The 16,795-nt window shown below is 35.5% G+C and overlaps 1 protein-coding gene across 1 annotated transcript in view; it reads right to left on the bottom strand.

The window, feature by feature from the left end:
• Nucleotides 1-4,644: 4,644 nt before the first annotated feature.
• LOC122258232 (beta-galactosidase-1-like protein 2) overlaps nucleotides 4,645-16,795 on the bottom strand; it is a 22,529-nt gene continuing 10,378 nt past the window's right edge. Inside the window, exons 3-12 of the mRNA XM_043024079.2 lie at nucleotides 15,485-15,670; nucleotides 14,131-14,272; nucleotides 13,269-13,434; nucleotides 8,721-8,873; nucleotides 8,189-8,335; nucleotides 7,574-7,761; nucleotides 6,772-7,013; nucleotides 6,169-6,375; nucleotides 5,697-5,922; nucleotides 4,645-5,537 (exon numbers count right to left, since the gene is read on the bottom strand). Coding sequence (XP_042880013.2) covers nucleotides 5,400-5,537; nucleotides 5,697-5,922; nucleotides 6,169-6,375; nucleotides 6,772-7,013; nucleotides 7,574-7,761; nucleotides 8,189-8,335; nucleotides 8,721-8,873; nucleotides 13,269-13,434; nucleotides 14,131-14,272; nucleotides 15,485-15,670 — 1,795 coding nt within the window. The 3' untranslated portion in view covers nucleotides 4,645-5,399. The remainder of the gene's footprint in view (nucleotides 5,538-5,696; nucleotides 5,923-6,168; nucleotides 6,376-6,771; nucleotides 7,014-7,573; nucleotides 7,762-8,188; nucleotides 8,336-8,720; nucleotides 8,874-13,268; nucleotides 13,435-14,130; nucleotides 14,273-15,484; nucleotides 15,671-16,795) is intronic.

Raw genomic sequence — 16,795 nt, 5'->3', positions numbered from 1 at the left:
TTTATAAAAAAAAAAAAAAAAGGTATTGATTTGGCTTTTCTAAAAAAAAAAAAAAGGTCTTGATTTGACTTTTCTCAAAAAAGGTATTGATTTGACTTTTCTGAAAAAAAAGGTATTGATTTGACTTTTCTCAAAAAAAAAAGGTCTTGATTTGACTTTTCTCAAAAAAAGGTATTGATTTGACTTTTCTCAAAAAAAAAGTGTTGATTTGACTTTTCTCAAAAAAAAAAGGTATTGATTTGACTTTTCTTAAAAAAAAGGTATTGATTTGACTTTTCTCAAAAAAAGGTATTGATTTGACTTTTCTCAAAAAAAAAATATTGATTTGACTTTCCTCAAAAAAGGGTATTTATTTGACTTTTCTCAAAAAAGGTCTTGATTTTACTTTTCTCAAAAAAAAAGTTATTGATTTGACTTTTGGGATGGCAGAGGGACGCAGAAACGTGTCTTCTGTACCATAAGTGTAAAACTGTTGATCAGTCGAATTAATTTAACTCATGAGACCTGAGAACTGAGGATGAAGGAGGGAGCTTTGGATAAGGACAGGCACATCGTAAGGAGGTCGAGGGGTGGGGATGGGTGTGGGGGTGGGGGTGAAGGTGTAAGGGGGGAGGACAATAGGCCCATGGTCTACCTGAGATAAAATTAGCACATTGGGGGTAAGAATACCAGGCGAAGAATAAAGACACTGAGGCAAGGCAAGAGGGATAAATTAGACATACGAGTAAGACATGAAAGGTCAGTATTCGTAGCAGGTAAAGGAGACAAATATGACACTTTCAATCTAGGTCAAAGGACACCTGTAGAGAGGTCATAGAGGAGAAAAATATGATACCTTCAAGCTAGGTCAAAGGACACCTATAGAAAGGTCATAGAGGAGGCAAATATGATACTTTCAAGCTAGGTCAAAGGACACCTATAGAAAGGTCATAGAGGAGACAAATATGATACTTTCAAGCTAGGTCAAAGGACACCTATAGAGAGGTCATAGAGGAGACAAATATGACACTTTCAAGCTAGGTCAAAGGACACCTATAGAGAGGTCATAGAGGAGACAAATATGATACTTTCAAGCTAGGTCAAAGGACACCTATAGAGAGGTCATAGAGGAGACAAATATGATACTTTCAAGCTAGGTCAAAGGACACCTATAGAGAGGTCATAGAGGAGACAAATGTGACACTTTCAAGCTAGGTCAAAGGACACCTACAGAGAGGTCATAGAGGAGACAAATATGATACTTTCAAGCTAGGTCAAAGGACACCTACAGAGAGGTCATAGAGGAGACAAATATGATACTTTCAAGCTAGGTCAAAGGATACCAATAGAGATGTTGTGATATCAGCTATCTAGGTGACAAATCAGGCAATGATTGAGTCATGCATTATTTTAACAGTTTTATTATTTTAACAGCCGTATATAATACCATTGGTGGAATAGCTGTGTGAACCTATGGAGTGTTAGTAAAATATAAGTACAGCATTAAGATCATTCTGAATGTAAATAGAGACTAAAGCCTTTTTATGTTAAAGCGTTTAACAGTATCCGACTAATGAAACAAGTTATATGAATTTTGTCATTCCCACTTTATTTAAATGATTAATAAAAATGTATGATAGGCTTCTCTCTCACTACACTCAACCTTCGTCTATGGAGAACCGAAGTGTTAGTGTTTGGTCTAAGAATTCGGTATATATTTCCACTATATATGTTAATGGCTTTTGGCAATACCCAGAAAAAGGGGCACCATTGCAGACATCAACCAAGGGCGCAGTCAAACGGACAAAATATGTTACACAAACATCTTTGAGAGATTGTAAGCCCGTAAGTCTTAAGCTTACTGAGAATTTAACCTTAAATTACACATACGTTGCCAGTTATACTAAATTTGCGCAGTTGGATATGTGAAATAATATTATTAAGTATTATTATTCTAATTGCAAAGATATTTGATTTCTCATGGAGCTTCTTTAATTAAGTGAGATACCTGGTCCAGATTTTTAATTTATAAATATCTTCAAGAATGGACACACACACACCTCAATACTTCTCTGTTTTGCTCTCAATTTTTTTTCTTTCTTTCTTTTTTATAAGGGAGCAGACAAAACAATTCATTTCTGTCAACTTAGAATTCGTGTCCACTTATTTTGACCGAAGAGTTGGAAAAGGGCAACGATCCGTAGAGTTTCTAACTTGAATTCTCTCCCTTGTGGTCCGGCCTTAACCTAACTTGATTCTTAATATCTCTAGAACAAGTTCAGTTTATTGGTTAGGTGAATGCTAGTCTCCTATCTACCAAGATCCTCTCTAAACTCTTACAGTTTATTATCACAAGTAGGACTCCATAACTCCATCCCAGTGTTTACGTTAATAGAAAATGGACAATTTTTAGGGGTAGTTTATTTATAAGGAAAATAGATCCTGGGAAATATAAAAGGACACAAAGTTTATTGCATTTAGTCACTGGTTGGAATGTTTTTATATTGACGAGTTCTTTTGTTTTATATTTGATGGAAAATTGGTCATTTTTTAGGGTATTTTGTTTTAAGATATTTGCATTTAGTCAGTGTATGAAATATGTACTTCTAGTTATTCAGTTATTCAGAAATTCGCACATTTTCTTCAAATCTAACACATACTCTGGATTTTATTACCATTTCTGATATGATCAATCATTGTTACTAATGAACTAATTAACTCGACTTTAGAAAAAAAAAATCAGCATATGTCATGTCTTCTCTAAGTTCCCTCGCTTAAATGCTTGATTATAGAGTGTAAAAGTGGATGTTTTTGTGGTTATAGATACAATTATAGGACAGAAAGGGTGCTTTAAGCTGTTTTAAGACTTTCCGGCGAATCTTGAAAGAAAAAAATATGGGTGACCATAGTTAATTAATAATTTCTTTTAAATAGTGTTGCATGTACTGATAAACCTTCTTAACATTTATGCAAACATTCCATTTCCATTTTATGTGTTGTCTTCTATTTATTTCTATAACATTCACAGGAAGTACTATAGATTTGCAACAACAAATTCACAGGAAAGAAGTAAAAAAGTAAGGGTGAATTTCAAATGAAAGTGAGCGCTGTTCTTTCTGTGCCGCACTGCGCCGTTTTAATACTGATTACTAAGCTTATTCTTGCTTTAGCTTGACATTTGTTTAAATGCAACAGCTTAGCTTTTAAAGGAGATCAAGGTTAATGTTGGCTACGGAAAACGAGGGAAAAGTAAGCCGATGGGGTGACGTTGTGTTACTTATGTTCGTTCATCCCGCTTTTATTACCAATTGCTTGGCTTGTTCTTGCTTTTTCTTGTCTTATGCTAGAGTGAAAGAGTTTAGCTTTCGAAAGAGACTAGGATGAACGTAGCAGCCTAAGAAATGGCTTTAGAATGAGCACTCCAAGTGAGTGTCAACAAACCGGGACAAATATACTGGCCACGTGTTGAGTCAAAATGGCGTCGATTTTTTTAGTTGTCGGTACTTTCTCAGTATAGGAATTTGCTTAAAACACTTGTTTTGGTAATCTGTTACCATGAAATACCCCTTATCCCTATCCTTTATTTTCGTTCCTTTCTCTGTTTCCGATTGAATAAGTTCATGGACTTTCAACTCGAGACTAAATTAGGTTATGGGAAAAGAATCACTTTTTGTCTTCAGGTTTCAGTTCTACGAGATTTGATAAGTTCTTTTCATTCCGTTTTACTTATGTTTATCAAAAATCTTTGTAAAAACTATTGTGTGTATTTTTTATGAAGTACTTGAATTATAGATATTCGACGGTGGGAACACTTGCAAAAGGTTAAACATTGTTGATGAAATGAATTGCGTTATATTTACATCAATTTTACTTTAAAAAATCGGTCTTTGTGAATATATGCTACAAATCTCACTAGAAGAGATTCCTAAGATGATCTGTTAACCGGCTGTGACTTTTTTTTTTTTTTTTTTTTTTTTTTTTACACTGTTCGCTTCAGATACTGTGGAAATTGCCATATAAATCTCTGAACTTTGAATTTTGCTTCAGATCTTCCCCCTTTCCTGAAAGCCGACCAATTCCAGGTCAACTAAACTGGCCTAAGGAAGGATCCAGGAAGTTCCAACACTTGGAATTACAAAGGGGTTTAAAAGATTCCTCATCCGGTTACCACAGGACAAATAGTTTTCATGGACACTGGTAATTATTTGTGACACTGCCCACACTCCATGTAGTCAGTTCTTGCAGCAGTTTTTATTATTATCTCTCTTTCTTTCTCTCTCTCTCTTTATATATATATATATATATATATATATATATATATATATATATATATATATATATATATATACACATGTGTGTGTGTGTATTTATGTATCTGTGTATATATATATATATATATATATATATATATATATATATATATATATATATATATATATACATGTACACATGTGTGTGTGTGTGTGTGTGTGTGAACAAAATTAATAAAAAAAAGAAGTGGATGGATATTGACCTGAAAGAGTTTACGAAACACAGTCTAATTCATTCATTCCGTAAGTTGTACAATAAAAGATAACATCTGTTTTCAAAAGAAATAGCAGAAAAAATACAAATATCGTGGATAACCATATTTTTTCTGTAGTGTAAGAAAATAGCACAAAGTCTAGAATTATGATTTTTATTATACTTTACAAAATATAACATTTGATGAATTGGTTGTTGGCACAGCATTATGAAAGAGAAACTTAAGAAAATAAATGTTAGTTTTGAGCCACTGAAGAATAGAAAAGAGCCTTATATATACTAGCTTTGGCAATGATATGAAGCAGAAAGATCCACAGGGTAGTGTAGTTTTTTTTTCATAAATCCTATTGCAAAAGCCAGACACCATGACCCACAGAGAATAAAAACAATAATCACAAGCCGATATGATCCTAAAATATTCCACGTAAAACTGTAAGTCCACATAACTCTTCATAACTTTTAGTCTTTGAAAAACAACGATTCGGCAATGTTGCATTAGAGGTACAATCACCAAGCACTCAAGCAGACCTTCGTCTCAACAAAAGAAATAGAGTTTGGTATCAACATTCAACAGCTATACCAAGATTACCATATAATCATGTTTTCTGCAAATCTTGGCAAATAACTGATGTTGAATTTTCGCAGTATGACTTCGTTCCTACAAGCATTGTATTTTACATCATCTGCATTGTCTAGATTAACACTGTCATTAAACGTAAAGAAAAAAAAAGAAAAAGAAAAATGGAATGTAACGTAGCCTCGTGTCCTGAAATTATTTCCAGACGGAAACTGTTAGCTTTGCCTAGATAGACTCTATTAAAGATATTTAATATTCTCCTACGACAGAACCCATATCACAAAGTAGAAAAATGTGCCTAAGGCTACAGATGAAATGTTTATTGTAAAGTTTTGCAGATGTTGATGAGTGGACCGCCGCTTCCTGGGGTCACACTCGAGGGGTTGTTGGGACCTAGGTCATGGCAGGTCTTAGACATGACCACTCCTTTGCCCCCGTACTGCGACCACACAGTCACCTGGAGGAAGGTGTAAGATCAGTAAGACTGAATATGATGGCCTTGACTGATAATGAGGGCTGTAATCGGCCATAAGGGTTAAGATGTGTAATATATTGCGGGGTATTTCGCTAAACACATCCATACTTTGATTTCCAATGGACTTGCTTACAAGCTTACCTTGTTCAGACCTTCCTTAAGAAGAGGACCAGGGACGTACAGGGTTCTTTGTGGGCCAGCAGACCAAAACCTGCCTAGATTGAAGCCGTTGACAAACACGGCGCCCTTTCCCCACCCGCATGCGTCCAGGAAGGTGTCCTGAGGCTCACCTAAAACCTCCAGCTCCCCCTGAAGCAATGCCGGTCCTATAATTTCTTCATTGACATAGGATCTCCAGCCCAACAGCCTGAGGAACAAGAAACTTCTTACCACCCACAAAAACACCCAAGTGACGTGTTATAAAAAAAAAAAAAAAAAAAAAAATCATTAGTTACAAATTGCACCAATTATCATTTCGATGATAGGATAAGATTGCAGAGGATAAAGCGGAAGGAAGTAGCTGGAGGAGGAGGTAGAGGAGTAAAGGATTCGCTCGAGTGGCTAACCTAAAGTAGCGTGGAAAGAATACAGGTAAATTATTCATCCGAAATACCTCTCTACGTCTTCACTTTTGAATTCTATGGGATAGATGAGCCAGTCTTGGAGCTCCTCATTCCCGAGTAACACCGGGCCTTCGCTTAGTCCCTTTTTCACTGTAAAGTCGTGAGGTTTGCCATAGTTGACGCGACCCAAGTTCTCCACTAAAATATCTAGCGTGTGCGTGCCACTATATTCGCTCGAGAGTTCAAAGGTGGAGTTTCTGGAATGGAAAAAGAACTGTTACAGACTAAGTGTGAATGAACGAGTGTTTTGGGGTTTTATCATACCTGCAGTTCTCAAACTAAGGATAAGAGACAAGGAAAAGGGATTTTGAACCTGAAGGGAAAAAAATATGATTTTTTCCAACTCAAAGAATTCTCTTAATTGCGATATATATGTATTATTTGTACAGAATCCTTTACTCAATAAAAAAAAAAACTAAAACCACAATTTTTCTTCTCGTTCTTACTTTTAATTCTAGAAGATATTAGAACAATTTATTTAAGGGGAAAAGCAAACACCAACTACGAAATGGGTTATGATGGAAATCCCTTTAAAATTCACTGACCAAGACTGACTTAAACCGGAATAACTTCAAGAGATACTTTCTTGATACCTTTTAACCCATGAGCCAAAGGAGTCGAGATCACGTGGTTCATAGATACAGGTTGAGACAAGTTTCAAATCGACAAGAAGGAGAGCCAGATCCCTCACGTGACCTCTGATGGTGATAGTGGCTCCTTCTTTGGGTACATTAATGCGCGTCCGGTACAGTGTGTATCCATAAGACTGCCCATTGCCGTCATTAATGTCGAGGTCTTCCATTGCCATTACATTCGGACTCTTGATGTGTGGTAACTGTGAAAGTATAGTTAAAAAGACCTTTAGTTCTGTTGAATTCGAAAATGACAAGAGTGTATTTGTTGTAACCCGGAAGTAAAGTGTTACGTTATTTTATTTATTTATTTATTTATTTTTTTAATTTTCCGGTAGTATGGGGTATAAACACTGGAAAAGTTTTACGGTTGAGAACAAGGTTTAGGGAGTTTCTACAATAATGGATATGTAATATACATTATTTTTACTGTTAGTATACGTACATAAGGTCCTTGAGTTTCTTAAAATGCAAGATTTAGTAGTTTATTCATTTATTATTTATGAAGTAGTTTAATAATCTACTGAAGACTACTTTTTTCCCCTTCTGGACTCAACCAGGCTATTTTGGCTCATATTTTGTTTTTCCGTAGGTAGTTTAGTTATATTATAGCTATATTATAGCTTTAAATCCGACCCACATGGATAAAGTCTTTTTTAAAAAAATCGTACGCCGTAAAAAATTATACCCTAATTATAATTAAATGATGTAATCATACATGAAAATGATGGATGAATTACATAAAAAACTGTCGATCACAGACCTGTCCTATAAGTTCGTTGAGGTTAAGGATCTTATTCAATACTATATCCCCGTATCCTATCATTGGCGTCGGTTCAGGCGGATCAGGAGTAACCAGATTCATATGAGAACTATGTAGACTGATCAGCTGTTTTGCGATCATGTACTTTGGGGTATAGTCTCCGTTCTCCGTTAAGAGGCAGTCATAATCTGAAAATGTTGTAGTTTCCCTTAAAAGACCGTTTTCTGTCTGTTATCTTTGGATACAGAAAATGGGGAAATAAGGTGTGACTTATCTTTTTTATTTAATATTCTGTTAATTATTGTTTGTTTGTGTTTGTGTGTTTGTTTGTTTGTTTATGTGTGTGTGTGTGTGTGTTTGTGTGTGTGTGTGTGTGTGCGCGTGTGTGTGTGCGTGTGCGTGTGCGTGTGCGTGTGCGTGTGCGTGTGCGTGTGCGTGTGCGTGTGCGTGTGCGTGTGCGTGTGCATGCGCGTGTGCGTGTGCGTGTGCATGTGCGTGTGCGTGTGCATGCGCGTGTGCGTGTGCGTACGCTCGCGTGTGTATATGAGCCCCTGCGTGTATGTATATGGCTGCACATCACCAGTTCAAAAAATAATAATAACATCAACTAAATACCATAACTGGTGACGTCTGGCGCGTAGAAAGGCCACTCCTTCTGCACGTTCGCTCCTGCTAAGAAACCGAAGTTGGTTCCTCCGCAGAACATGTAGAAGTTGAAGGACGCTCCTGCCATCAGGATTTCTTGGAGGGCTTTCGAGAACTCTAGAAGTCAACAGAACAGTGAAAGGTAAGTAAATAGCAGGAGCAGGAGCAGGAGCAGGTGTAGTATCAGTAATATTAGTAGTAGTAGCTGTAGTTGTCATTGTTGCAATAATAATAATGATTATAATGATGATAATAGGAATATTCATAATCATAAATGGGACCAAATTTCTTGCAACGGTTTTTGAGTGTGATTTTTACCTTATATCAATTACATTTTTCATTTTGAAAGTGGATGAAAAGGGATATTATGCGTTTTTGTCCCTCTCTCTCTTTTCTTTTATAACAATCATCCTTATTAAAGGATTTCCCAGAAATTACAAACAGCTCTCTGACTGTAAACTGTAAACGTTTCAACAACCGAAATTTCAAACTCATTTCAAACCTTTCTCGGGCCAACGGTTTCTGTGCGGTTCCATCCAGTGATCAAACCATCCAGTCCAGAACTCCATCACCACCAACGGCTGATTAGGCTGCAATTGTCTCAACTCTTTGAACTCTTCTGACACCGATGTCTGCGTATTCGCCGTCTGAAGCACTGGGAAAAGATATGCGGATATGTTTTCAGATTATGTTAGACTCCCTCGGTTCAGTTTACTTACTTAACGGTTTCCCCGGCTGACCTACATAAACAAACATAGCCGTGTTTTCGATACTAGATGACCTTACTTACTTATCGCAACAGAATGAGTGACCTTCGAAGGGGGAAAAAACAAAAAAAAAAAAAAAAAAAAAAAAAAAAAAATATATATATATTATATATATATATATATATATATTATATATATATAAATATATATATAATATATATACAAATATATATATATATATAAACTTATATATATATTTGGAGGCTGAGGCTGCAGCTATAGGCGGTTAACAGATATGAACAAGTGAAGAAAAAGTTAACCTGAAGAACACAGTTTAAATGCATAATAGTCATAATTGAAATACTTACACAATCACATAAGTACTACAGCTTTCAGAATAACTGATGGATTCATTCATATTACCAAAAGATAGATTGAAATACATATATAAATATATATATACAGTATGTGTGTGTGTGTGTGAGTGTGAGTGTGAGTGTGAGTGTGAGTGTGAGTGTGTGTGTGTGTGTGTGTGTGTGTGTGTGTGTGTGTGTGTGTGTGTCAAAATTCCGGTGACGCGCTAGAGACACCTGCCCCCCCCCCTGTCCCCACCCCACCCCCATCAATCAATTCCCTTTTTCGAAAGTCCCACGACCTACGCCCTCCCTAGGCCCTCCCTAGGCCCGCCCATGGGTGTAATTCTGCGAAAGACTTGGTGGAAAATTATCAAGCAGTAAGGAATATTCTAAGATTCGATATAGAACACTCTACCAAAATTTGGAATCATCTCGTCGTGTTTACTAATTGCGGTGAATTACTGTATTGCTTAAAGGATATTTTTTTTAAGCATACAATTAAGATAATTAATTAATTAAGATAGTTTTTAAGCAAATGGTTTAGGCATCTCATTAACCTATAGGGTCATTTGCTGATCGTTTAATAATGAAATTCTAGAAGCTCAACTGCCACCCTTAGGTATTCTGTTTAGTCAAAACATTTCAACTCCAACCTAACTAACTCAATCAGATTCAATGGTTGTTAATAATGATCATTATGAATATAATAAAAAATTACTTCCGGTTGCAAACTTTTTTTGAAAATTTAGGGAACAATAACCTTTGTATTAGTCCTTATTATGATCTAAATTTGCATGCAATCGAGAGCTTCCTATATGTATATTCATTAAAAAAAAAAAAAAAAAAAAAAAAAAAAAAAAAAAAAAAAAAAAAAAAACAGATCTGCCGTCTTTTCTCCTCACTTAATTAAAAGAAATGTCGGACCATTTATTTCAACCTTAGAAATGAATAAATCTTATTACTGTATATAGAGCGATTAACAGTCACACTTGAAAGGGACAGTTCCTGGACACTTAAGTGGGGGAATTACGTCCTTCTCTATATCGTAGCTCTACGGACTTTGTGGCGCTATGGACTCGGGTATTTGACATACAGACGCACACACATGCACGTACACACACACACACACACATATATATATATATGTTCGTGTGTGTGTGTGTGTGTGTGTGTGTGTGTGTGCGTGCGTATTAATATAAAAAAATCTGAAATATAAAATAATCATATTATATCTAATATATATATATACCCCACAAACACAGACATACAATATATCTACAAAGACACACCCGACCAGGATAAACCCTACCCTATCCCTCCTCCTCCAAAAAAAAAAAAAGAAAATAAAACATAAAATAAATTATAAATACACCCGAACACAGGGGACAATATATTATGATTATATATATATATATATATATATATATATATATATATATATATGTATGTCCCCACAAACACAGACATAAAATATATATACAATACATACCTCCTAGATAAACCATACCCTCCTCCTCCAGCAAAAAAAAAAAATAAATAAAATAAATAAATAAATAAATAAATAAACACGAACACAGGGGAGTGGGGGAAGAATAGGGAAGAATAGGGGAGTGGTGTGGGGGGGGGGGAGGAAGGAAGGTAGGTGAGACGTCATCGAAACCTACCACTTGTAAATCGTGGGCGGCTGGAGTGACCTCAGCGCGCCCATCTCGGCACACAAGGCAAAATCCCTAATTATAAGGTTTCCTCTACGAGTCCCAGTCACCTCCCACACAGCAAGAGTTCAAAGGCCGTGCCAACTCGCTCGCTCGTTTGCTCGCTTGCTCGCTCACTTGTCACTCGTGCTCTTAGTTGGTGTTCGTGTTTTCCTTTTTTTTTTTCTCGTTTTTTTTTTTTTTTTTTATCTTTTCTCCTTCTTGATCTTCTTTTTGTTTTGTTTTTTTCTTCTTCTTTTTTTTTTTTTTTTTTTTTTTTTTTTTTTTACCTTTTCTCCTTCTTGATAATATTTTTTCTTTTCATTCTTCAACTTCTTCTTTTTTTTCCTTCTACAACTTACTCTTTTTCGTTTTCCTTTCCCTATTCCATATTCCATCTCCTTTTTTCTTTCTTTTCTGTTTTCTCTTTTCTTTTTCTCCTCCGTCATTCATTTTTTCTCCTTCTTCTAGTTCTTCCCCATTCCATCTTTTTACCTCATTCCTTCTCCTTCTTCTAGTTCTTCCCATTCCATCTTCTTACCTCATTCCTTCTCCTTCTTTCTCTTCTTTCTTTCTTCCTCTTCTCCATGTCGTGCAAGACCTCCGATTGGTCGAAAGTGACAGAGGGACATTTCTGAGTCACTCTGAATAGCTTTTGATTACGAGAAGGGTTGTAGCGACTCGGGGTGGGGGGGTGGGGGGGGATAAAAAGGACTTTCCAAATAGCCTTCCGTTCTCGGTTCCCAAAGGGATCTTATGAGCTGTCATATACACACACTCATATGTGTATATGTGTATGTGTATATGTATATGTATATATATATATATATATAAATATATATATATATATATATATATATATATATATATATATACATATATCTGTGTGCGTGTGGTTTGTTTTGTGTGTTATTTATATATACACATCTATACATATCTCTCTCTCGTGTCTCTTCTCTCTCACCACTCTCCTCTCTCCTCGCGCCTCTCTATCTCCGACTCCTCTCTGTGTGGTCTGTCTTTCTCTCTCTCAAATCTCGTCTCTCACCCTCCTCTCTGTGTCTGTGTCTCTATAATATATGTTATGGTGTGGATATATATATATATATATTATATATACACAATACATATACATATATCATACACTCACTATCTACTCACATCTTAATACAAACGTTCTCCCTTTTCTCTCTCTCTTACTCTCTACTCCCTGTCCATCTTTCTCTCTCTCTTTTCGCACATGTCACTACTTTGACACGACCCCCTGTCCAGCTTTCCCCTCCTCCACTTATCCATGTAATAAATAAATAAATAAAGCAAAGACATTTCCATGTAATAAATAAATAAAGCAAAAACATTTCCATGTAATAAATAAATAAAGCAAAGACATTTCCATGTAATAAATAAATAAAGCAAAAACATTTCCATGTAATAAATAAACAAAGCAAAGCCATTTCCATGTAATAAATAAACAAAGCAAAGACATTTCCATGTAATAAATAAACAAAGCAAAGACATTTCCATGTAATAAATAAACAAAGCAAAGACATTTCCATGTAATAAATAAACAAAGCAAAGACATTTCCATGTAATAAATAAACAAAGCAAAAACATTTCCATGTAATAAATAAATAAAGCAAAGACATTTCCATGTAATAAATAAACAAAGCAAAGACATTTCCATGTAATAAATAAACAAAGCAAAGACATTTCCATGTAATAAATAAACAAAGCAAAGACATTTCCATGTAATAAATAAATAAACAAAAACATTTCCATGTAATAAATAAACAAAGCAAAGACATTTCCATGTAATAAATAAACAAAGCAAAGACATTTCCATGTAATAAATAAACAAAGCAAAGACATTTCCATGTAATAAATAAACAAAGCAAAGACATTTCCATGTAATAAATAAATAAAGCAAAGACATTTCCATGTAATAAATAAACAAAGCAAAGACATTTCCATGTAATAAATAAACAAAGCAAAGACATTTCCATGTAATAAATAAACAAAGCAAAGACATTTCCATGTAATAAATAAACAAAGCAAAGACATTTCCATGTAATAAATAAACAAAGCAAAGACATTTCCATGTAATAAATAAATAAAGCAAAGACATTTCCATGTAATAAATAAACAAAGCAAAGACATTTCCATCTAATAAATAAACAAAGCAAAGACATTTCCATGTAATAAATAAACAAAGCAAAGACATTTCCATCTAATAAATAAACAAAACAAAGACATCCCTTCCCCTTTCCCTCCTTCTCCCCCATTCCTCCCTTACCTCCTTTAATGGCTCCGAGGTCACCAGTGTACGAAGGAGAGTCAGAAGTAAAGTACATGACCTCTTCTTCGGGAATTATTGACCTCATGACCTCGTAAATTGAGTCCAAGTATTTGCTGTCTCTCGGTAGGTCGCCGTAACCAAAGGCGCCGTATTCATTTTCTACCTGTTGATTAAAAAAAAAGTGTGTAAAAAAAAACAATAATAATAATAATAATAATAAAAAAATAAATAATAATAATAATGTGTATGGATATAGGCATGTGTCGCTCTGGTAGACATTATTAAGGTCATCGTTATTATTTCTGCCCGATGAGGGACAGAGGGTTTCTATATGATACTTTTTTTTCCTTTGCTCTTTCTCTCTCCGTGTCTCTGTTACTCTCGTTTTCTCTTGTATACACACACACACATACACAGACACACACACACACACAGACAAAGACACACACACACAAACACAGACACACACACACACTCAAACACACACACATAAACAAACACACACACACACAAACAAACAAACACACACACACACAGACACACACACAAACACAGACAAACACACACAGACAAAGACACACACACACAAACACAGACACACACACACACTCAAACACACACACATAAACAAACACACACACACACAAACAAACACACACAAACACAGACACACACAAACACATACACACACACACAGACACACAAACACAGACAAACACACTCACACACAGACACACACACAAACACAGACACACAAAGACACACGCACAAACACAGACACACAAAGACACACACACAAACACAGACACACAAACACCCACAAACACAAACAAACACAAACACAAACACACATCCGAACCTGCAGGGCGATGAGAGGGCCTTTCCGGCTGACGGTCAGGTCCTGTATCCTGCACAGCGTCTCCTTCAGGAAGCGGGAGGCGGCGGCAAGGAAGGCAGGGTGGCTCGTGCGAACCTGCAGGTGGGGCGAGCGGAGCAACCAACTGCACGCGCAGAAACAGATCGATTGTCAGATCAATAGCTGGCCTTTGAGCGGGTCGATGTTCGGCCTCTGGTTTGCTAACACGCACGTGTTTTGTGTGTTTGTGTGTGTGTGTGTGTATGTATATATATGTATATGTATATATATATGTATATATTTATATATGTATATACATATATATATATATATATATATATATGTATATATATGTATATATACATATATACATTATATTATATTATATATATATACATATATATATATATATATATATATATATATATATATACATATATATATATATATATATATATATATATATATATATAGATGTATATATAATGTATACACACACACACACACACACACACACACACCACACACACACACACACACACATATATATATATATATATATATATATATATATATATATATATTATATATATATATACATATACATACAACACACACACACACACACACACACACACACCACACACACACACAACACACATATACTTATACATATACATATACTATATATATATATATATATATATATATATATATATATATATATATATATATATATATATATACTATATATACATATATATATATATATATATATCTATATATATCCATATATATAAATATATATATATATATATATATATATAATATATATATATATGTATATATATATATATATATATATATATATATATATATATATATATATATATATATATATGACAAAAACAATTTCACAATATGTGCTATTTTTTTAGTGTTACTTACACAATACAGATTTCTTTGCTCGATAAACATGTCAATAATAAGGTTTATTTTTATTTATTTTGTTTACGATTTGCGTGGGATTTGTGAGATATAAATAAGCCTTCGGTTGAAGCTGGCAAGGACCAACAACTAAAGGAGGCGTCACCGTATGAGGGTTCAGAACCACTGGCCTAAAGACAATACTTCTGGTCGTAATATGAGGTATGAGGGTTCAGAACCACTGGCCTAAAGACAGTACTTCTGGTCGTAATAAGAGGTATGGAGGTTCAGAACCACTGGCCTAAAGACAGTACTTCTGGTCGTAATAAGAGGTATGAAGGTTCAGAACCACTGGCCTAAAAGACAATACTTCTGGTCGTAATAAGAGGCACCCACTCAACCTCTCACGCCTCCCACAAGAAACACTGACCTCGGCAGTCCCCCGAAGTCCCACTCGGCGCAAATGTAAGGGCCAGGGCGCACTATCACCAACAGGTCCTGCCTTCGGGCCTCCTCCAGGAAGAGCGGCAGGTTAAGGAAGGGAGACATGGAGTCCTGAGTGTCGCCGAAGTCATAATGTCCTTGGCGGGGTTCGTGTAGATTCCAGGGAACGTATCTATAAAGGAACCGACAGATGCTGAATCAGTTGTTATTTTCCGGTTAATTTCAGTATTCAAATTCAAATTCAAGTACTTTAATCCATAAGTTACAATGGTTATTCTTACAAACACTTTAGTCTTCTAAAATGGAAACAGATTGACTGAGACTTTATAACACAAATTTAATTAGTTGGAAACAAGTGGGGAAAGATTTTAGGTGATAAATGATATTATAATGCTGGTAGGTAGTCATTACATCATAAAAAAAGGCTGCTTATACCTGTCTTTAATCTACTTCATTACTACAATCAGATGATTACGATGTATGGGGTGTTATGATGTCTAGATGACTTCGGTAAAGACATCGAAGTTGAGATGGTCTTTAAGAAAAGGAGGTCGCTCGATTTGGGGCAAAGATGCAGGTTGAGAGCAATGGGATAGCAATGAATTGCAACATAGTACTGATGAGGGCTAATTAGTCGGCAATGAGTTATTCGAAAGAGCACTTGTGGTAGGGTCCTTTTTAAAACACACATAAACAAATAAACAAACAAATATATAAGCAGATCGTTGGCATATTACATGTCACAAGGTCATTAGCGACGAATAGCGATATAATAATAATAATAATAACAATAAATAATTATAATAATAACAAGACTCTGATTCAGAATTACCTAAAGGATAGTCAAAAGTGGATTTAGTTGATCATACGAATACTATGACGGTGAGATACAGCACAGTGCTACATCAACGATTAATTGGGATAAAGTGGCAAGTACAGTTGAGGTTCCCGCGAGATCGTAAATCTGTTAGCGAGATCCGAACAAGCGGGGATTACGTAACACAAGGGCATCGGTTAAGTCCCGTGACAGTCACGAACGGAAATACGGATGCGAGACACCATGTAGTGGCGAGAGGAATCGATTGAAGTGTGCAACGAAGTGTTAACGTAATGCAGTAAAGTTACGGCGAGGTGCAATCCTTTTCATTCCATGGTGAGAAGCCGCAAGACAGTGTCGAGTCGGCACAAAGGAATCTTGTGATACTTCCTGCCATTCTGACCTTTATGCCGAGTCGGGGATCGATATGTGTAACCTACATTGTGACACACTAAGCCCGGGTACTCAGCTGTTTCGCTG

The sequence above is a fragment of the Penaeus japonicus genome, unplaced genomic scaffold (assembly GCF_977035675.1).
Source record: "Penaeus japonicus unplaced genomic scaffold, GWHDUDI00000001_assembly GWHDUDI00000041, whole genome shotgun sequence".
NCBI lineage: Eukaryota > Metazoa > Arthropoda > Malacostraca > Decapoda > Penaeidae > Penaeus > Penaeus japonicus.
Note: the sequence above shows the minus strand (reverse complement) of the source record. Positions and strands in the feature narration are given on the sequence as shown.